This window comes from Glycine max, chromosome 1, assembly GCF_000004515.6.
Source record: "Glycine max cultivar Williams 82 chromosome 1, Glycine_max_v4.0, whole genome shotgun sequence".
In the NCBI taxonomy this organism is placed as follows: domain Eukaryota; kingdom Viridiplantae; phylum Streptophyta; class Magnoliopsida; order Fabales; family Fabaceae; genus Glycine; species Glycine max.
The window spans coordinates 54,940,736-54,964,194 of NC_016088.4; the positions used below are offsets into that span (position 1 = coordinate 54,940,736).

Here is a 23,459-nt window from a genome sequence, read left to right on the forward strand (position 1 = left end):
GACAATATGTATTAAATTATTAAATAAAAGGTTCAAGATAAATTCTCAGAATAATAATTATGAAAAATTATTTCTTATATTAACAGTATAAATTTACCTTTTGTTAAAGTATACAGGGGGGGAAAAACTTTAATTAAAGGTACTAATATGGACCGCGTCTGGGAGATTAATTTGAGTGTGAATATTACGTTCGATATTTTGGCAAGGGAAGCTGAGAACGCAGTAGTCTAGTCGCATTCCATAAAAGTCTGCGGCCACGGCGCAACGCTGTTACTCGCTTTTGTGTGAAATGACATATTTGTCCCTGTGAATCAGGATCTTATAACATGATGTCATCAAAGCATTGGATTGGAGTTATACCTGTTTGACTCGTAAGATTATAAAGCTACAATTATTAAGAAATGTAAATGCTGTCAACTTGCCAAGGTCAAAACTGTAACATGGCTTATTATATACTTCTATTTCTATCATTCTCCTCGTGAAACAATTTTTTTTAAAAGTATAAATATAATATTTGTGTAAGACAATCATCGGCAAAATCGTATGACAAAAAAAATTACAATCGGTAACATTACAAAAGGAATTCAAATATATATTAAAAATTAGTGAATTATAAAATTTTAATAATAGATGAAAAGCAACAATTAATTAGAAAATATTAATGTTATTATATATTTATATGCGTTTCCAACATATAGTCGGTTCCATTGATTTGATTAAATAATAATAATATATACCTAAAATATTGAAAAATCTTTTGATGTCAATTGTCAAGCAACTTACTTCCTTCGGACTAATATAACGAGAACATCTCATTAATGCGATTAAGTTTTTGCCTCGAACTGGTTTGAAACTTTCATATATCGCTTTGACGTTTAAAATATATTCAAGACTCTAGCATGCAACATAATATGTTAGACACTTAGACATTCATGTTAGGCCAAAAATGTTGATCCTGCAATGTTGCACCAAAATAAAGGAGTTTGAACATTGAATACACAAAAAAATGGAACAAGTCTAGTCAAGTCAAATACTAAAGCTAAGCATCTTTCTGTCTGTCATAGTTATGCGTTGGTGGCCTATCTTTACCTATTCAATTCCCACAAGAGAGTCTAATATTACGATCGTAAATTATTGCATTGCATACTAAAGCTAAGCATTTAAGTGTATGCTTATGCTTGGACCTTTTGATAATGCCGCCGGATGCGAGGTTGAATTCATGGTCATATGTTGGACACCTTGCTTTACTTTTTCAAATTTATTGCCCTTAGTTAAACTTTCTTTTAATAATCTCCCTTCCAATGCAAACATATTAATTGCCCCCCATATACTATATATATACATGCATGGAGTTCAACCATCAGGTAGTTTACGAATAATGCAGAATATAATAATATGCGAATAATATATTTTTTTATAAAAATAAATCTTTCATATTCAAAGATGAAGTAACATGACCCATATAAACAATGGAGTGCGAATAAAAAAGACTGAATACAAAAGCAACCAAGCAATTACGTTGTATGATTTAGTGAGAATGAGTGGAGTGGAATAAGTTAAGCGGCACTTTAAAAATTAACTATCTCGTACAAACAATTAATTATCAATATATCGATCAATATAAGAAATATTTCTAATAATAACGTTAGATATAAGACAAGTTAAATTTGTATAGTAAATATTATTTTAATTAATTTTAATTTTAATATCAACCATTTATTTATTTTTTGTTGGGAGAAAGGACCTATAATATACGAGGATATAAAAGTTTGTTAGGGTTATTCTGTGGTGTGAGCTCATGCATTTAGACTTTTTATTAGTGGTGAGGAAAATAAAATTGCACAAGAATAGATTGTAGTGTTTAAATTGTTTTTCAAAACTGTACAACCAAAAGGGCAAACAATATTTCGTGGATAAAGCATTTGATGATGAATGAGAGTTATGTGGAGTATAAAGGGGTCTTGTTACTATGGTTTTTGCACATGCTGTACAACACAAAGTTATTTTGAAAAGTGTTTTCCTGTTGCCATAATAAAGTTAGAGGGACTAAAATAGCTGACTAAAACACAAATTCCATAAATTCCATGGAAGTACTACAACTAAACATGTGTTTATAACACACTTTTATCGTTAACTAAAAAAGATTGAAAACAACAAAAAATACGAGTAAGGCTCGTTAAATGAGAAGTATAACTTACAAAATTAATGAAAATTTTGATTTATTAAGTATTACTAATTTTCTCTATTTTCTTAATTACATTTATATATTTTTATTTGAATTTTTAAAAATATTAATTGAATACAATTAAAAATTTAAAATATTATTATATTTAGATAATTTTTATTATTATTTTACTTATTAGAAGAAAAAAAAGTTTAAGTGTTTCAACGACTTACAGTATAATTTATATCCTGTTCTAAAACGAAAGCATTAATATGTATGTAGCTAAAGCAATTAGAGCACATGATTTATTCACGTAATTAAACAAAACTAAAAAAAATTATTTGCAAACCAAAGCATAACACTGCTACATCATTTTAACAGATCAAAAGGCATGCAAAAGATAAGCAACAAAGAAGATAATCATGACACACACTACTACAAAACCTCAGGACAGGAAAATGTGACATTATATATAAAAAGCAGCAATTATCAGCTGAGAGGAGTCAGCCATTTCACGTGGTATCTATCGCGTGTGTTGAAATTATTTATACCCCACCACATTACTTCCTTTATAGGAAGTGGAAGAACCACTCACGCCCACTAAAATCATACTGCAAAAAGCGTTAGTAATCGTTTTTCTTTATGACTTGTTTAAATTATCGATAAAATTAGTAAAGAATTCCAATTTCCTTTTCGAGGTGAGATTGTATGATTTCTTTAATGTTATTAAAGAAATCAAATAAAAAATATTAGGCTAGATGAAAATAGATTTTGGTTCTAAGATTCGATGATTCATAGCTTCTGTGCCATATATATAAAGCCAAACGAAGAAAAAAGCAAATACATTTTACATCATACCATATCAATTTCATTCCTCATTTCAAATCTTTTAAAACCAATACTAAATTACATTTATGTTGCGAACGAAGAGTATTTTCGGTAAATTAAAAAAAAATTGTGTTAAGATGCTGTAATTTATTAAAGGAGTTTATTTATTTCAGTAATTTTTTTATATTCACGAATTTGAAAATCAAACCTTTAATCATAAGTTTAAGATATCTAATTATTTATCAATTATCATTTCTTCTTTCACGGAGAGCTTAAAATGTTAAAACATAATAGTAACATATATTTTAAGTTTAATTTTACTTTTTGATCTATTATGTTTTATTTTCATAGGTCCTTTATATTTTTAAAATGTATTATTTTAGTATTTTTTTTCAATTTTCGGTTAAAAATATTAATACTTTTATTTTTAAAATTTTAGAAATGACCAAAATGATATATTTTAAAACATAAAGAACTAAAATTAAATTTTTAAATTTTAATGTATCAAAATGAAAAAATTGAAAAATAGAATTAACCCAGAGTGATATTAATTTTTTAAAAAATAATTAAATTTATATAATGACTTTAAGCCTTTTAAATAATAATAATATGAAAGTAAGGATTGTTGTTAGTGATTTTAAATTTATTTTTTCTTTATTTATTAAATAATTTTTAATTTTTTAAATAAAAAAAATATACTGACAATTTTTAATTATTACTACCAAAAAAAATTGTGAAACATAACCAACAAAAGTTACATTAAACATTTAAACCTATATTTTATTCAAGGTTCCCGCTTCCCATACCTGAGGCCTTTTGTCCTAATAAAAGTAGATACGCGCCTAGCGTGTCTATGGTAATAGTGTCCTTTTATATAGTTTTATGCAAGAAGGAAAAAGTATCGAGCCTGTCGATGGGGAGAATAAATTTACTTGGTTTGTTTATAAAACACGACGGGTTATAATTTATATAATGATCTGCATTGATAATTACTTATTGACAAACACATGCAAGTTATATATGCATGTGATCATGCTTAAGTAAAAAAAGACAATTAATCTTGCTTCAGAATTTAACATAACCTATAATAATTTTTATATAGTTTGGTGAGCAAAAAATTGTGCAAATAGCCAAATATAATACTGTGAAACACTTAATAATTTATTAAGAATATATATAAAGTTATTGTCAAACACTTAATAATTTCACATGGAATCAATGTAACAATTATTTATTTTATTGAAATGTGAGTTTTATTTGACACAATTTGTCGAACTAATAAGTTTTGTAACTTTAGTCGTTCCGGTCTTCATATTTATCATTTCATGATTCTGTTTTTTTATTGACCCTTCCCCGGCTCACTACCCTAAAATTCTGTCTGATCACATGGCATAAGTTTAATTTATTTTTCTCACAATGTATTAATCTGTTAATGCATTATTTTTTTTTTCTTTTGGTCTTTTGAGAATTTGAGGTGGCATTGCATGTGTTATTAAAGAAATCAAACAAAAAATGTTAGGCTATTATGATACAGTAACTTGTGTACAACATATACATAAAGTCAAAAGAGTAAAAGCAAATGGATTTTACACCATACTATAATTATTTTATATATCCCTCGTTCCATCAAAAAAAAGAAAGAAAAAAGAAAATCCCTCATTCCAAATCTTTAAAAAAATATTGTTTTTTGTCATACTTGTTTTGACCCATGCAATTTAACTTTTAATGAAACCTTTTTTATACTTGTATAAAATCTATCCAATCGCGAATTTTACATTCACAAATGTCGACATTTTATTCAACATGGGTCCATTATTTTTTTTTCTTTTATTTTTTCCCATTCTTTGTTCTCTCTCCTCTCCGTGCATAACACAAGTATACTATTCTAGTATGTTCTTATAAAGGGAAAGGAAGAATAAAAATACTACTACTACTAAAAATGCAAAACACTGAATGAAAGAGTTATTAATTATTTCCATTATTTAACTCCATGAATAGAAAATGGATGTTAATAGAAAATGAAAGAGTTTTCTGGTTGTATTTAAAAAACAAAAAATGCATAATAAAATTTCAAATTACTCTATTAATTTTATTTAATTAGAATAATTTATATGAAATCTTACATAATAGCATAGGAAGAAGTAAAAACATGAATAATATAAAAAAATATTTCCCTTTCAATTAGCCTTACAAGGAAATAAACCTTGATTATACTTACAAAGGACTTATAAATCTAACCTATTTTCTGGCACTTAAATTGATACTAGAAATTGGTTCACTCAATTGTCCTCTGCTTTTTATTTTATTTTAATGAACACAAAATATTTCAGACCAAGAATAAAATAGTACTAGTTAAATTCTTAATATACTAAAATGCATTTAAAGAGTTAACTTTTTCCAGTAAAGGTTTTATATACAGATTCAGAAGCTTAGAAATCAAACATTTAACCCGATGCTTGAGGATCTAATCCACTCTCAGCCACATACGATATTGTGTATGTGTGATAATTGTGTGTGTGTATGAAAAAAAAGTAGATATGCGCGCCTAGCACGTCTACGGTAACAAGTGTACTTTTATTATGAAAGAAAAGTATGGAGCCTGTCAATGAAAGAAAAAAAATGGTTAGTTTATAAAACACATACTTAGAAGTTTATGTAGTGATATTCATTGATAATTATATATCGATAAACACATGCAAGTTGTTTATATGCATGTGATCTTGCTTGAGTATTATAAAAAGTGTTAAATTAATCATGCTTCAGAATTTAATATAGCTCCTACACCAATTTTGTCGTTTGGTGGACAAAAAAATTGTGCAAATATGATATTGTTGATCTGCCGCGGAAGAGAATATTATGTTTAAATGTCAAACCGTGTATATCCGCTTGAGTACGGATTGAGGAAAAGTGTTCATATAGCGAGTTAAATGATATAATACTAAGTAATAACAATCTATGAGTTTATGGTAATTAATGTCTTCAATTATAGTAGTTTATTTGGGGTAATGACAACGACAAATGTGAACTAGATGAATAATAACCTCTAATTAAAGAATCAAAAGTCAACTTATGGTGTTTTTGTTTGGGAGTGATTGAGTGGAAGGGATAATTTACGCGCGTTCATGATCTCTTGAAAACGCGGGGGGCAAGCCCCATGGCACATGATATGCAGGAACTTTATTCGTCACGCCAATTTAACAAAAATTGCTTTCGTTACTACTTAGTATGGACGGATATATACTAATATTTCTGCAATTTTCGAGATTATCTATCATATTTTTGTTGGAAAATTCGAGGAGAGAAAACATTAAAGAAATTTACACTCATGGATCATGAATTACCATATAAGAAAACTTAGATATCACACTTAAATCTAAAAGGTTTAAGGTTCTTTTCTTTATTTAATATTCAACTTTTTCATTATTATCAGATGTGAAATTTCATCTCAATCAATCTTATATTCTGATAATTTTTTTTTAGTTGTTTGAAAATTATTATATTGATAGTTACTACTATTTAAAAAACCAGATCATGTACTTCAGTAAAAGGGTTACTGTCAATGTTAAAAAGAAAAATGGTATGTATGCGATCTCATCATGTACTTGGTTCCTCGTTTAAACTTCAAAATTTGAGCTTAAAATTATAGTAATCGGTACTTAAATTAGTGAAAGCAGCTCATGTCTTCAATTAGTTTAGTAACCGGCCTGTGCTGCTGTGCATTGCACGGACTATTTATTTATTATATTTTTTGGTATATAATCGTCACATTGAAATTGAAATTTAAGACATTATACATGCTATTTAAATTCTTTTACATGGTTTTGCTGATCGGGTTTTTCATGATCTCGTTTATGATGCAGATTTCTTTTTTGATGGTTACTGTTAATTACATGCAGAAACAGTTTACAGGGGCATAGAATGATATAACCTGTTGGTCCCCTTATACCCTTTATTCTTCATTGATATAATTTATTTGTTTGTTTGCTGACAAAAAAAATCCCTTACGAATAGGCCAACCTTAGTAATTCATTATTTATCATAATAAATTGAAGTGTGTATGTTATATAGCGTAAAGCCTTATTTCTTTTATACGTAATTTTGTTAAAATATTTTGCAAGATAAATATAAATGTTTTTCAAATATATGAATATAAAATAAATTGACTGAGTACAACTAGACCAAGTGTCGCATTGCTTGAATTGTTTACACTATGAGAATGTTACACAATTTATGAGAAAAGGTAGACTTTTACATTGGACATAAATTGTCTAAATACGTAAAAGACAACGAAAGAAAATAGAAACTAATGAAAATATACAATTTTTTTATCCATAAAAATTAAAAATAAATATAAAAGAATTTATAACAATTAACCTATTCTAGTCAACCAATTTGGTTAGATTTTCTTCTGGTACAAATATATTCTATTATGATTACTCATTTATTCGATTGTTTGTTGTTCAACACCTCTCTTTCTTACATACCTAATCGTTTCTCTGCATGTTGGTCACTCAGCGTAACCTACACCTTTTAACGTTGTGATTCTCTAGTCCATTTGGCACCCATATATCTAGGTCCCATCATAACAATGCAAAACACATGTACACTAAGCTACATCAAAAATAAAAAGATGTCGTACGTGTCTTTATTTGCACATTTTACATCGTATTATTTTCATTGTATCCTTTGTCTCCACCAGTTAAAAGTGTCTGTTTCGTACCAATATAAAATATTGGATAATTAATTGGAACAATAGAGCACACTGTTGGAGCAGGTCTGAGTTGCCCAGTGGACTAGCCAAATTAAGATCACTATTGTATATTTTACAACTCATTATTGGTATACATGTATGTATGCGACCACTATGATAGCTGAAAAATTGGTGATTCAGCACTTCACCATATAGCAAGCTTACATATGATTTCTCTTAAGACTGGCGAAGACCATGCATTGTCACTCACACTCACGAAGAGTAGTGGGTCAATGAGGATTATTTACTTTAAAATAAAATATTAATATTTTAAAGAAAGGATAATATAAAATATTTATAGACCATTTTTTCGATTCATTTATTATACAATTTTTTTCTTCCATTTCGGCCATAGAATATTTAAACAATGAAATGATTTTTTAATCCTTTTGCTACTTTTTACTTTATTTTATTTCACTTTCTTCCATTTCGTCTTTATATTCATACATTTTTTCAATATTACACTGCATCTACACAATCAAAACACTACATCTTTCACCACAAAATGAAGATATTTTCCTAAATAATAAACAACACCAGTAAAATCAATCTTTAAATATTTTCTTAGGAATTGATTGTTCATTTTTTTTTGCATCAGCAAACAAACATATTATTATTATTGATCGATCTTACTTGTGTTGTTCGTGCTTGCTTGGAATCTAAAGATCGATTTTACTCATGTCATTCTAGTATAGTCAATGCACCATATCCCAACTACTTATAGCTGCTGTTCATTAAATGCATCAAATACCCGAAAACCATGCTTAGAGAGCAATCAAAAGGTATGAAAAGGGCACCATATCCGTCCTTTAAAGTTTCAACCCATGATCATCATCAAATAGTAGTAATAACTATTCTGACTGTCTCGTTTTATTTCTTACATTTTTTTTTGTAATGTTCTTACATTTGAAATATGTCTATATATGTGTATCAATTTATTTATCATTTTAAAATATTAATTTCCTTTTTAATTTTACTATAAAAAATTAACTTTATTTATTCATATTTCAACCTATAATACAATAATTAACTTTATTTACTGTTACCAAACCACTATAAAAATTTTAGTTTAATTTATTAAGATAACATTATTTTATCATAAGAATGGATATAATTAATTGTTTTTTTTTCATATTAAGTGACGTTTTAGGTTTTTAATTAAAATTTAATTTTTATTCCAAATTCATCTCAAATAAATAATTAAGGTGATTAGATCAGTTTAGGGATATAGAAAATAAATAATAATCTTGTTCGTGGGACACGATCTCAGTTTTTTGTTGAGATGTTTTTTGTCGTAACAAAAATGGCCTTCTTGAGAACATATTTACTCACTTGTAGCATGAGTTTTGGTTTGGCATCCCATGTTTTTGTTTTCTCTTTTTGTTTTGCTATTAATATAATTCAACTACACAAAAATCTAAAATAAAGTTAATAAAAGACTATGGATAATGCAAGGTGTTGCCCATCACATATATAGTTCACAAAATGATAACCAATATCCAAATTTCCAACTACAAAAAAGAATAATCGGAGAAGCCTCCAAACACAGTCTAAAACGGGTATTATTTTTAAGCATTAGAATGATGGTAAGAAGCACACTTCTTATCAATAGCAATTCACATATATAATAACGAGGATAACAATTAACTATAATAAATTAGACATAAGAATAAATTATTTAAAAATCGTCTTAAAACTCAAAGTTGAAACCGAGGCGAATGAACGTTTAACCAACCAAAAGAGAGACTTCATTCTTTTATGCCTAGGAAAGTGTGAGCCTAAGTTTTTTTCAGCTCGTAGCAATGACCATGGGAAACGTTTTCATCTACACCAAATGAACAAATTTCTGCGCAAATAATAGCCATTAAACCAATAAATTGTTCACTCAAATAATAAAAGCTCGATAGTAAGCAGAACTGACATCAGCAGTCCTGTATTTCTGCGCAAATTTTGCAATGACTACATCATCATAGCATGGGCACAAAATATGAATGAGTTAGAACTTTAAAATAAAGATAAACTTATGCTTTTGACATAAATACAGTTGGTCTTTTAGGGCTCAATTCAACCGTTTCATTAATGATTGCTGGCAGTGTATAAAAAGAGTTGGGCTAGGAATTTCGATGGGCCATTTTTGTTTTGCGAAGAAGCCTAGGTCTATTCTTACCTTGCGCGGTGGACCGAGTTGACGGTGATAAGCTCCTCCCTTCTCCTCCGCCAGATCTCATCGTCGCCGTCGCCGAATTTCTCCTTGGCGTTTTGTCTCCGCCTCTCACTCTCGTAATCTTCTCTCTCTTCATTTCACTTTCAATTTATAGATGCAATAACCTTTGTTAATAGTGATAAACTTTGGTGTATTGCTTCGTCATTCGTTTGACCTAAGCGTTTGAGATTGCAACCGTGTCTGTGTATCAGTATATTCATAAAGTGGATCTCGTGTTGTGCAGGTTGAAGCTTATTAAGTACCGATAGCATGTGCCGGCAAAATTCTCCGGTACACCATGCCGGTGAAGAAGAAATTGCAGCTGATGAGAGCCTTTTGATTTATTGCAAGCCTGTTGAACTTTACAATATTCTCTACCGCCGTGCTCTTCAAAATGTAATATACTCAATGCATTTTTTTCTTGCTGAATTGAGTTTGTGCTGTTTTGTGATTTTTCAAATCTTCAATTTACTCTCCTACTTTTCATAATTAGAATAATCCAATTGAGGCCAAAACCTTTTACTACCATCATGTGCGTGTGCCCATGTTTGTCTTTGTTTTTCCTTCTTCTAATTGTCGTGAGCTGAGCTTGCTAAGAATTCTATTGAATATCCAAGGGAGATACGGATGTACGATCTTTCTCTTACTTTTTAACACATAAAATGGTCTTATATTTGTTGTTGGACACACCTTCTCCACATTTGAAAGTTGTTCTTGCAATTAACTTAGATTCCAACATTTGTTTTCAGAAAAGTATTCGAAGCTTGATTGATTCTACTTTATAATTGATTTCTCTTGCAGCCTTCTTTTCTTAGGAGATGTTTGCGTTATAAAATAAGAGCAAGCCGTAAAAGGAGGTAAACATTCCTTCTAATTACAATATATGGGTATCATTTAATTAATATTTAGTTTCGTGAGTCGTGACTCCATTTGTTAAACTGCACTGTTGTTTATACTATTTCCACACTGCTAATGTGATCACTCAAGGCACTTTAAGTAGTTGTGCTGGTAAAAAGGATAATTAATTGATGATGATTTAATAAAAGAAATTTGAATTTTGAGTTCTCATCCAAAAGAACCAAAGACAACAAAGGAAAAGAAGTAAAAAAATAATTCTTTAGTTCAAAAAAGATAACCTTTTAACTGTATAAGATTTTTTCTTTAATTATGAGCTAATGGTAAGCCAACTTCAAAAGTAAACGGATCAAAATTAAAGGCACAGGTTGTGCTGTTCATTGTTTCTGGCTGGTGGATTGATTTCTAGTTTAATTTTAGCATTATAGACTTGTATCTTTTTCAAAATTTACATTTAACAACTGGTTAGCTATAAATTTTTTCCTGAATAACAGTTAATGCAATAAGGAGTTCATATCAATTATGCTTTATCTCTTAGTTTTGCTGCATTGGGTGTTAATGGAAATTTTCTGGGGTTCTTTCTGTTTTATAGGTTGAGAGCAGGAATTGTGATTTTCAATTATAGGGACCGCTACAACATTCTTCGAAAGACTGAAGGTACAGCATATTATCAATAACTAGGTTTAACATTGCATCTTGCTATTGGTGTTCTATACTATGTTTTTTGAAGAGAAATGAAACTAGTTGTCAACATTTTATCATTTGTTTATGGGTGAAAGTTTTTTAGTGCTGTATTTTTTTTTATTAACTTTTTAGTGCAGTATTGCATCCACCTACAATTTGGACTAATAAGATTTTAACAATGCTGCTATCTTGAGCTGATATTTTTCAGTTTTTTTTTTGTTATTCTCTTTTCTTTGAACTTTTATTATTATTTAAAAATAGGATTTTGACAACACTGATATGTTTCCAATCTCTTTTCAAATGCAGTGACCGAAGACTTTTCTTGTCCGTTTTGCTTGATGCAGTGTGGAAACTTTAAGGTATATACTGTGAGTTGTACTTTTATTGTTCTTGTTCCATTCATAATTTAATAATTAGGAGGGTTGTTGTCACTTTTCTCTGTTTAGAAGTTAAGTGAAACCTCTGAAAACCATTTGTCATGAAAAATTGAATTTATCTAATGTAATGATTCTCTTCTAATCTTCTTTGAATGGTAGATATAATATTGTTTTTAGGTGGTAAAAAATATAATATTTAAATATTGATTGGATATTCATGGGAACTTTAATATTTTTTGCAATTCTCAATATGCTCTTTCTTTGTTAGAAAATATTTTCCTAATTTTAGCAAGAATCTAACTGGACAAATTAATGATGCCTTGTTTTCCACACTTTGTTTTGGCTATATATTATGTTCAAATTTTACTATAAAACTATAAAATCACATGAATTTACTGTTGAAAAGTTTTACGTAATCAAGCTAATATCATTTCCACACTTTGGCAATTATATCAATCTCAGTTTATTTGTGCAGGGTTTGCGATTTCATCTTTGTTCATCACATGATCTATTCAACTTTGAGTTCTGGGTTAGCAGTTGTAACTAAAAGTAAGTTTTAACATATTGATCCTTCTGAAAGGCTTTTAATTTGTCCTTGTTCTATTTGTAGGTTACTGAAGATTACCAAGCAGTGAATGTCTCTGTAAAAATTGATATATTGAGATCAGAGGTCAGAACCTTGTTCAATTTTGATTTATAGTAAATTGTTTATTTTGCTTAGAAATTGTAAGTTGTTTACAAAAGATTCTGTGGTTCTAATAATCAAAAGCATCTCATTTGGTACTATTAAAAAAAAACCTCGTTGAAATCTATCCCAATGATACCCTGATGTTTTTCTCAAATAGAATAGACTTGACTTGACTGAGGTCTCCACTTTCTGATGGATTCATAAAATGTTTGTCTAATTGAACATGGTCTCTATAATGGTGTTTTACTGTAATGTGTGTCAAGGATGACCACTCTAAGCCTTTATTTATAATGAGCAAATAAGGACTAAATCACTAATTACTATGTAATCATAAATAACAAAATAATATGTAATCTTAACCCCCCCCCCCCAACAAACATAAGGGTCAATATATATGTCCTTGTTATTGGTCTTTTACAAATGAAGGGCAGAAAAAAAAAAAAAAAAAAAAAAAAAAGAAAAAAAAAGGATCTTCGGTTTTTTTCAGACGGCAGTCAGCGGACAGGGTGGGTAGGCCCCTCAAAAGCTCCGTATATATGTCATGTATATTGAGCTTGTTAGAAATGTGGTCAGAAACTAAAGACGGTTTGAGTTGTGTGGTTGCACTGAATAACATGGCTCAGCGGCAGCCAACGAAGGCCCACAATGACGACGGAGACCGGTTTGACGTTTGTTGGAGATGCGTCATGCATCGTCTGTGTGAACTTCATGCGCCAGGGCCTTGCTTGGGGTCGTGCGCAGCGGTGTTTTGCGTTGGCTGCTCACGTGGACAGCAAGGTGGTCCTCTACGGTGACAATGGGCACTGTTCACCCGTGAAAAAAAGCAAAAAGGTCTACTATGGATGCCTTGAGGCGGAGGAAGAGATGACCAGTGTGACGCTTGCCGGAGATGTGTCACGCGCCAGGGCCCTACAAGGGGTCCCGTGCGGCGGTGTTTTGAGTTGACTGCACATGTAGACGATGTGGCGGTCTTTGGCTATGGGCAACAGTGGTCGAAGGTGAGCTCCGACAAAAAGGCGTTAAGAAGTATGCCAAACAAGGGCAGAGCAGCCGCGTTGTTCACTGTGAAGAGGGGCTGCGCGGAAAAGGAAAACAGGAGAACCGTCAAATCAACATGGAATGACCCCAAACTTTACGGGTAGGTGCGCGAGGAAGGGGAGACCTCGTGGCCAGATGCGCTAGGAGAACTTTCGGCACTGATGTTGTTTGGTGTCCGGTGGTGGCATTGTCGTTAACGTTGGGTAGATCGGTGGTAGGCGCTCCTGATGGTGGGCTCACTGGCCGAAAAGGTTGTCGGAGATACAACAGTAGTGGTGGCGGTTATCGGAAATGTCACCGGAAAACTGAAAACAGGCTGCTGGAAAGAGACGACAAGTAGAAAGGGTCCACCGAGACAGTGGGCCGCCGGATAAGTGACAGCGGGCAGTGGTTGCCAGAAAAGTTGTCAGGAAAGGAGAAAAGGTCGTTGGAAAACGGGTGAAGCAGAAAGGTCCATTGGGGACAGTAGGTATTGTCCCCAGTGGAGAACCACTTTCATTATTCCTGTGTCAAGAATACCTTAAGCTCTGATACCATATAACTGTTTTTTCTGTAATGTTGTGTGTCGAGGATGACCGCACTAAGCCTTATTTATAATGAGCAAATAGGATCAATATTGATTACATAGGATCAATCTAATAGTGAGTAATAAGGACTGAATCACTAATTACTAAATAACAAAATAATGTGTAATCTTAACAGTTTCTGCGGTGATAACCAGGAAAAGTGCTGTTGGATTGCTTAGCTTGGTTTCAGCTGTTGAGGTTATCTTGGTTAAAACCTGTAGTATTGATGGTGGATGTAAAATGGGACTTTTTAGTAACATCTATGTGCAGTGTGCGCTATGTTTTTGTACTGCCATAGTGAAGTAACTAATTAATCTGACTTTAATATAGGATATACATCTTATGCTTGGATCATGTTTGTCAAATAAACTTTTTATCCCACAGCAAAAGGTGCCAGTTCCCCAAAGACCTAGCAGGATAGCATTAATCTGATGTGCCTGGCAATATTCAACAAAACATTTGTCTTGCGTGTGTCTGTCTTTTTAAAGATTAGGAGATGAAAATTCCTTTTCCTGAAGAATATAATATTTGAATTCTCTTCTTCAGTTGAAATGTATGGATTTGTTTATAATATTTATTTTCTTAACACCTATCTATCTGCATGCAGAATGTTGCTGATGGAGTAATTCCACAATCGCAAACCTTCTTCTTCTGGTTGGTTGTGCATATTTTATTTAAAGAAGTCACTAACTAATTCATTTAATTCTGAGCAAGATTACCAACTTTAAATTATTCATTAACAACAACCTGTACAGTTCAAGACCTCGAAAACGTAGAAGAAAGGACTCTGTTCAAATTGAAAAACGCACCAATGTAAAATTCCTGGAGTTGGACTCACCAGAAGGCATACATAATGGATTTCTACAAAAAGATGATGGTAGGAATCGTATGTTGATGCCTGCTGTGACTATAAGTTGAAACAATATTTAGGAACATTTTCTCCTAAAGCACCTAAAATTCCCTTAAATGCATTGAAGATTTATTTGTCTTTAAAACATGCTAGTAGAAGTGACTCTTTTTTTCTTCTGTAAATAAATTGTAAAAATGAAAAGAAAAGTGAGAGATTCAATAATATTTGGTCCTAAACTGTAAAACAGAGAAAGACTATGTGGACACTGTTGGTGGATTTTTTGCAAAGAAAATAAATGTGGCAGAGGCAAATGGCCTCTTTATCAGTTTTAACAAAATCATTAACAGCTATAGTTTTTCTTCAATCTTCATGGGTTGAAAGGGTAATATGTAATTCTGATACATGATGGTGGAAAACTTTAATTTCTTGATATACTAAAATTAATTAGGACAAAAACTTTAAGGAGGTAAAGTGTATTTCACCCTTTTTTCTGTTGCTGTTAGGATACCTCCTGATCCTTGTGTTTGTTTCTGCTCTTATGATATGTTTTCATTTATCAAACACACACACAAACACGCTTGGAATGGATGACTAAGTTGATGCCTTAATATAATCTTTTATTTAGATGCACAAAGGGCTTCATGCCCTGGAAAACTCCTAGAATCTCCCTTTCAAAATAAAAGGGTGCAAATTGATGGATTATTTTTACTGCAGTAAATAGGGGGAGGGGCAAATACATACTTTTTCCAGTTTGTTAATTACGAGTAATGTCTATATAATTCTTTGGTTTATATATTCTGTGGGATGGACTGAAATTCTAAAGTTATTTGTAGATATCTTATCCTGCAAAGGAGAGAATGTGTCTAGAACATCTCGTAGTGAGAAGATTTTCCCTAGTGGAAGAAATGACGGAGGAAAATTTGGTCCTGATCATCCTGGCACCATGGACAACCTGGAGCATGTGGAATCCAGTTTCAACATTCCAGGTGTTTCAATTGCCATGCCCCAATCTTCTGTGGACCCTGAATGTAGTAAATCAATATGTAAAAGTGATCCTGCTCTGCCTGCTAAAACAAAGAAGCTAAGCATGGATCGATCAGACTCAAGAAAGTATGTTCATAAAACCTTTTTGCTTCTTATCTTTGATTTTTGAAAATATAAACTTCAGTTGAAAATGAAGACTCAACTATTTTTGAGTTATTTACTAGAGAAATGTTAGGAACGCAGTCTCAAATACTCGTTTTTTAACACACTTTTTTTTATTGGTTGAAATTTATTGAAAGTCACAATTGTGTGGTTTCTACATCATATTTAATGAATCTCTTTCAAGATTTTGTGGTTTTCAATAAATTATAACCAATAGAACAAAGTGTGTTCCTAGCACTCCTGTCTTTAATATTTATATTTATTTCTATTGTTCTTTTAGTTTCTGTTTTATAAATAAGTAGTTTCTATGTCATGTGGGGTATAATAAATATAGTTTCTGCTAGGAGTGTGGTAATATTGTGAAACATCAAGTTGTATTTATTAAAATTTTAAGAACAATTTAATTGAATGATATGAAATAATACAAAGTCAAATACCTCTGTATGGATGTTTGAGTTGTAGAATATCTGAATTGTATTTCTGTCACTTGTGATTCAAATTTCATAGCTTATGCAAATGCATCATTACTGTTATCATTGCCAATGTGGCATCTGTGATCAGATTTTATTATTTTTAAGAATGTCTTTTATACTTTCTATCACCATGCAATTTGATTAATTTGAGAGGAACGTAATACCCATGACTTTTTTTTTTTTAATTATAATCTTTCTCATAAATGTCCTGATTTGAGCATTTTGATTCAGTTTTTTAATTCAAAATTGTTTTCCAGCCGAATGCTTCTGCAGAAGAGACTTTTCTTTCACTCACACAGAGTCCAGGTGATTAGTTATCTTAGATCTCTGAATTTTTTTTATTTGTATATGTGCTTCATAATCTGCTTGATGTATGGAATATTTTATGTATAAGTTAATTGCTAAAAGTGAATCTCTGACTTTTGTGTTTTTTAAATGTAGAAACCTTTGATTTTAATGTTAAACAACTATTTATCATGCATAAATTTGGTACTAGACCGCCAATCCTCATTGTATTTAATGCTTTTGGAAACTTGATCTTAAATAAACAAGAGTATATTTACTAATAGGCTGTTGTCTTTCTTATCTCCTAATTATGGAGACACTGATAAATCTTCTGCTGAAATTATAGAGATTTTAGGTAGGGGAGGAGAAAGTGAAAATAGGCTAGTGAATAATCTGAAATTGATATTGATTTGATATATATACAAAATATATTGGCCCTTATTCTATCAACAAGAAATAAGTCTTGAAATATGGAAAGCACTCTTAAAAGATCTTCCAAGGTACTTAAATATTCTAAGATACAATAATGAATTTTTAAAATATTTTAACAATTTGGTTAAGCTTTTTTTCTTTTTTCTCATTTGTATTTCCTCTGCCTCCTCTGCCCTTTCTCTTGGCTAATTTGTATGTTGTTAATGGACACTTTATCTTCCTCAACATCTCTTCATATCTCTTCTTACCTTCAGATAATTTCCCCCCTTTAAAAATTGCCATCAGTAGCTTAAAAACCCTGTACGAGTTAGTTTTAGAAAGAGACCGTGAGGTAGTTATATGCAGATTAGAGTGAGGAGGGTATCAAACTTGTATCTGTGAATGGTTGGAGCCTACAATTACTTATTTGGCTTGGGAGCACTTTCTCTTTCTCTGTGATTGCGTTTTCATTCGAATACATATTGAAGACAGTGTTTTATGTTAGGAGTTCCTTTCATAATTGCATCATTGGTGCTTCTCTCGTTGAGAGGGACTGAAGTTTATGCAAACGAGAATGATGCCCTAATGTTTAGATGTTTTAAGTCGTGGATTAGAATAGTCTCAAAAACCAGGAATCGTTGCCGTGAAATCAGGATTCCATGGTGAAATCTCATGATTTGACCCAAAAGAAGTATACAACCCACCTAAGCTCCTTGGTGACTAGTGTCGGAGATATCATTGAGTCTATTGCAGCTTTGCATGCTGAGGTACGAGACGGATTACAACAACCAAACTCCCCGTCAAATGAATATGGATGACAAAGGCGCACTTTGCTGTTGAAGAGACTCCATTGGAATTGTTGCTCAATTGGTCAAATTAGCATTTAGGGGATGACTTGGCATTGTTTCAAATTACTTAAAGAATCCGATCATCACTTAGAATAGAATCAATTTAAGCAATCACAATGTGATTGCTATGGAAAACGTGTTTAGTAGTCCCATTTTGAAACTTCAAATGAGAGTTTTAAATTTTGGATGGCGACGAAGAGCGGTGAACCCAAAAATGCTACGGTGGGAGTTATTTTCAAGTTTTTCATTACTATTATTGTTTAGTTTATTATATTACATGTGTAGGGGTGTGTGTGTGTTATTACTATTTTATCATGATTGTATAATATTTTTTTGAAAATTTAATTTTTAATATATTTCTTCCCTTTTAATACAATATTGCTTTTTTAATATTCTGACAAACAGTCATGTTACTCACACCATTAATTTCTTGAATTTTATGCACTATTTCATTTTTTAAAATTGTAAATATTATATAAAAATTAGGTTAAATTGCAATTGTGGTCTCCCTTTAATTCCTTATCCTCGATTTTGTTTTTTCTATTTTCCTCCCCATTATTTTAGTCCTCAGCAGTCAGCATTTAGAAAGTCCACAATTTTAGTTAAATCCTCAATTTTGCATACATTTATTCCTTTTCTCTTACATTTTAACTAATTTAGATGTTTATTTGCGGCTAGTACTTTAGTTAACGTTTAGTTAAACGGTGATTGTTTGTGAAACTGTGGATTTTCTAAAATCTAGTGATTAAAATTACGGAAAAAGAAAATATGAAGACCAAAATCGTAGACTAGGAATTAAAGGGGGACGAAGATTGCAATTTAGGCTAAAATTAACATTGAATAGTTTATAATAAATCGTAAGATTGTTAAAACAAAATTGGTATAGTTTATATACTTTATTATCTTTAATATTATTCTTACGAAAATTCTAAAATTTGTTTGAGTAATACTTTTTTAGTTTTTAATATTTTAATTAATAATATATTTTAATTTTATATCTCAAAGTTTTTATATGTTGAATTCAAATCTTATATTTTAGACACACACTCACACGAAATAACCTAATACATATAATATATACTTGTGATTTGCTAACTTACATCCACTTGTTTTTTAGAAGGAGTAAGTTAACAAGTTAAACCTTGCATATTTTTTTTAGAAAATTGTAGTTATAGTTTGTTAACTTACTACTTCTAAAAAACAAGCAGGTGATGTATTTGCTAACATACATCCACTTGGTTTTTAGGAGCAGTATGCTGTGTTATTAAAACTGAATTGGTGATCAACCCTCAAGGCACTGGGTCACTGGTTAAACCACATGGATTGATAAATTATTAATTATACAAATTTATATTAATGATCTTGTATAAAACTAATTTGTCATTCATATTCTAACATGATATGCTGGTGCAGTGGTAAGAAACATTTTAAATGTCTTGGGGGCCCTGTGTTCTATCCTTGGTTGGAGCATATTATTTTGACCGAGTCATGTGCACATCCAATTTGAAGACCAACTTAGACCGATCATACCATCAGTTTTTGGTCCGAGGATCTGATTTGGTTTTTATAACATCGGGAGTATGTTAGCAAGCTACACTTTAGGTGTATTTAAGATAATTTGTAGTTATAACTTGCTAACTTCTAAAAAGAAAACAGGTGTAAGTTAGTAAATCCCTATATATGTATTATAAAAATATATATTGCAATATATATGAGGGCGAGCCCTGGTGCAGCGGTAAAGTTGTGCCTTGGTGACTTGTTGGTCATGGGTTCGAATCCGGAAACAGCCATAGTGAAGAGCCTCTGGGCAATGGGGTACGAAGTTTTTTATACTATATTATATGTCATTTTGTGTGTGTTTATATATATATTGTTGACTGTTGTATTTTTTAATTTCAAATATAAAATAAGGAATCTCGATGATTTAGGCAGTTAGTATGATGATCATATTATTCAAATTTGATATGATTTGATTTTCCTTTATTCTTGAAGATTTAGTTTGTTGAGATAAAGATCAAGTTATTCAAATCTGATTTGATCTTATTCTGTAATCAAGGTAGTTAGGATCTCTCTTATCCATTTCCGCCTATGTAAACTCTCATGTAATCTAATCAATGTAGAAAAGTAAAAATCATTTTCTTCTCCTAAAATTACAAATATGTTGTACATTATAATGTATATTGTGTGCATTATATAGTTAGAGACATATACACCTAATCCAGTTCTCCTCTTAGGAAAAAAGTTACACCGGATTAACATGATCAAGTAGTTTCCTAATCCAATTCTTTCCTTAGGATAAAAATCATACTGGACCAACAGGATATAATAGATTGTAGGATAAGATAATCAAATCCTATTGATGTACTTGACAAACTAAAATTCATAATTAGATGATTGTCTTCACATAAAGTCATAAACATCATTGATAAAAACACCAACAAAAAGGATAAATAACAAGTAGCAACTAACAAAGAGTCAATATTATAGACACAATGACAAATTATAAAACTAATAATTATCATTCTCATCTTCATCCCCCTCACTAATCCAACATAATCAATCTCCACATTCCCTAATGTTGCAAATCCTTAACCTTCTTCTCCTGACAAATCTGCCTCTAGTTCCTCCTTCTCACTAGTATTATCTTCCAATGCTTCCTCAACTTGAACCATTTTTTCTCCCTAGTTGAAGAAGCTCCTCCTTTGCCTCTTGTCAAGCTTAAGATCCTTATAGCTAGTTGTTGTAAATGGGGAGCATCTGGACCATACATTCGGCACCATTGAGCTACAAAGGCAAAGAAAGTGTGTTAAGCACTTAAGCAAGTGACTTAAAGAATAAAAATTCAAAAGTTACATATGTTTGTTTCTTACCCGGTGCAATTTCTTTCCTCGTTGAAACAGCAATTGGAGTCCCAAACATACCAGCCCCCATTTTATAAGATAGCAACTCCCTCATGATGATCTTCTCCATGTCTAGATCTCCCACCAACTTATTGATGGCCGCATACAATCCCCTTATAACCTCACCATCAAATTCCATTTGAGAGTTGTCATAGAAGAACTCTGGATTCAAAAAGTGACCGGCTGCATGTAATGGGCAGTGAAGCTGAAGTATAACGGTGCGGCCACAATCCCGTTCCTTGGTCGTTTTCTCTTCCTGGACACTTTTCTCTTGTGCGACTTTCTTTTCCTGTAAAGGCAGTGTTTTCCGGCTGTGCTATGTTCCTACCAGTGAGATTAGGCAGAAGACTTTTCTAAAAGAAAATGGTGGATAGGTGGCGGCTGATGGGAAAAAGAGAAAGAGGTGGGGTTTCTTTTGCTTTTTAGGTCAGAGAGAGGGTGAGGTAGTTATATGCTGAGAGGAGAGAGTGTATCAGACTTGTATCTTGTGAATTGTTGGAGCCTAGAGGTAGTTCTCTGGGTTGGGGGCCCTGACTCTTTCTCTGTAATTTCTTTTTTATTCAAATACATATTCACGATAGGGGTTCCCATCTGTCTTTCTCTGAATTTCTTTTCAATTGGGTATATCTCTGAACGAAATGTTTAGTTTGATAGACAATTATGATATTTCTGGCGGTATCTTATGTAACACTAGCATCAGCTAGGACTTATACAATATTTTTCTTATCATAAGTTTCATGCAATACTTTTCTTTTTAATTGGATCTTAGGTTTCTTAGCTGAATACATGATTGTATTGTATTTGAAACCTTCATCTAGCTTAATAAAATGAAACATTTTTTTATGATAAAGTTGAGTTAAATTTTGTTAGTGGACTTGTTCTTTTGATTTGTTCCTAAGCTCCATCTCACTTTTCGTGTTAATTGAAGCCTATGGCACTAGAACAAGTGTTATCAGACCGTGATAGTGAAGACGAAGTTGATGACGACATTGCAGATCTTGAAGATAGAAGGGTAAGCTTGAAAGCCTTTCAAATTTATTTTTCTTTTTCGCTTTTTCCTCTTTTGTCTGTCAAAATAATGCATTTGGATTTGTTACTTCTGGACACATTTTGTATAGAACGAGAACATGATTAAATTTAGTATAGCACTTCCTTTTCATGACTTAAAAAATTCCCTTTTCAGTTTGGTCCTTCCCTACTCTAGTTGCTCGTCTAGATCTTGTGCAGTTTTCTATTGGATATTTACAGTGCAGCAAACTTATATTAATCACGATAATTTAATGTTGAACTGTAATGTCGCAGATGCTTGACGATTTTGTGGATGTTTCCAAAGATGAAAAACAGCTCATGCATCTCTGGAACTCTTTTATGAGGAAGCAAAGGTGTCTAATGCGGGCAGTCATATTAATCTTTCTTTAGTTTTCTTTTCCCCACATTAGTAACACTAGTTTGCTTGTTAGGTTTTGCATGATAAATAAAATGAACGTTCTGTGTCATGTGCATGATTCTTGTTGGTTACACATGTTTTTACTGTGACAGGGTGCTAGCAGATGGTCATGTTCCGTGGGCCTGTGAGGCATTTTCCAAGCTTCATGGAAAAGAGCTGATCTCATCTCCAGCTTTATTTTGGTACTCCTATCTTCCATTGATATTTCTCTAATTTTATGGAGTTTTCCTACTAAAAAAATGATCAAAGCATTACCTGTGATTACTGTCCTTGATAGCATGGAAGTCATGATTTAGTTAATTATATAATCTTTATGCGTTTTCTGATCAGCCACTTGTAGTACTTTAGTTTATAAATTTTTGCTTCATACTTCATCTTATCTATTTATTTTGGAATTCTGTTTTTAGAAAAATAAATATCCTTTGATGCAGGTGTTGGAGGTTATTCATGATCAAACTTTGGAATCATGGTCTTCTTGATGCCTGTACAATGAACAACTGTAGCATAGTATTAGATAGTTACAGAAATGAGGGATCGGGTACAAGAAAAAATTGAAGACCATAAGGAAACTGACTCAACAACAAGAATATACAGTCTTCTCCGCCTTGTATTTTGCTTAACTGCAGGTTCCCATTTTCGTATTTGCATAATTTATTATGATTTTTTGAACTGTTATTGGCCTGTTCATTGTATTAATGTTCCCAATGTATTGAGATTGAAATTTAGGGTATTCCCTCACAGTAATTTTACTTCTGAATTGTAGCTTGTCTAACAAATATAATATTTTTATATAAAAAATGTATAAAGTACTGAAGTTTTTACATCATATAAAATTTTAATAGGATATTTAAAATTTTGCTTTGTCATTAATTTTTCTGGATAGGTGGGTTATTGGGAAAAATAAATGTTTAATCCATTTTTTACTGCCTATGGAAGATGATATTCG

At 31.5% G+C, this 23,459-nt stretch overlaps 1 protein-coding gene across 1 annotated transcript; it reads left to right on the forward strand.

Moving 5' to 3' along the window:
* Positions 1 to 9,471: 9,471 nt before the first annotated feature.
* Positions 9,472 to 23,282, forward strand: LOC100807112 (polycomb group protein EMBRYONIC FLOWER 2). Its single transcript, XM_003517358.5, has 15 exons — positions 9,472 to 10,022; positions 10,190 to 10,341; positions 10,747 to 10,802; positions 11,393 to 11,457; positions 11,791 to 11,843; positions 12,337 to 12,390; positions 12,472 to 12,531; positions 14,761 to 14,807; positions 14,909 to 15,030; positions 15,837 to 16,113; positions 16,880 to 16,928; positions 21,995 to 22,078; positions 22,369 to 22,448; positions 22,606 to 22,695; positions 22,945 to 23,282. The coding sequence occupies exons 2-15, from the start codon at positions 10,216 to 10,218 to the stop codon at positions 23,066 to 23,068; spliced, it is 1,287 nt and encodes a 428-aa protein (XP_003517406.1). The 5' UTR covers positions 9,472 to 10,022; positions 10,190 to 10,215; the 3' UTR covers positions 23,069 to 23,282.
* The last annotated feature ends 177 nt before the right edge of the window (positions 23,283 to 23,459 follow it).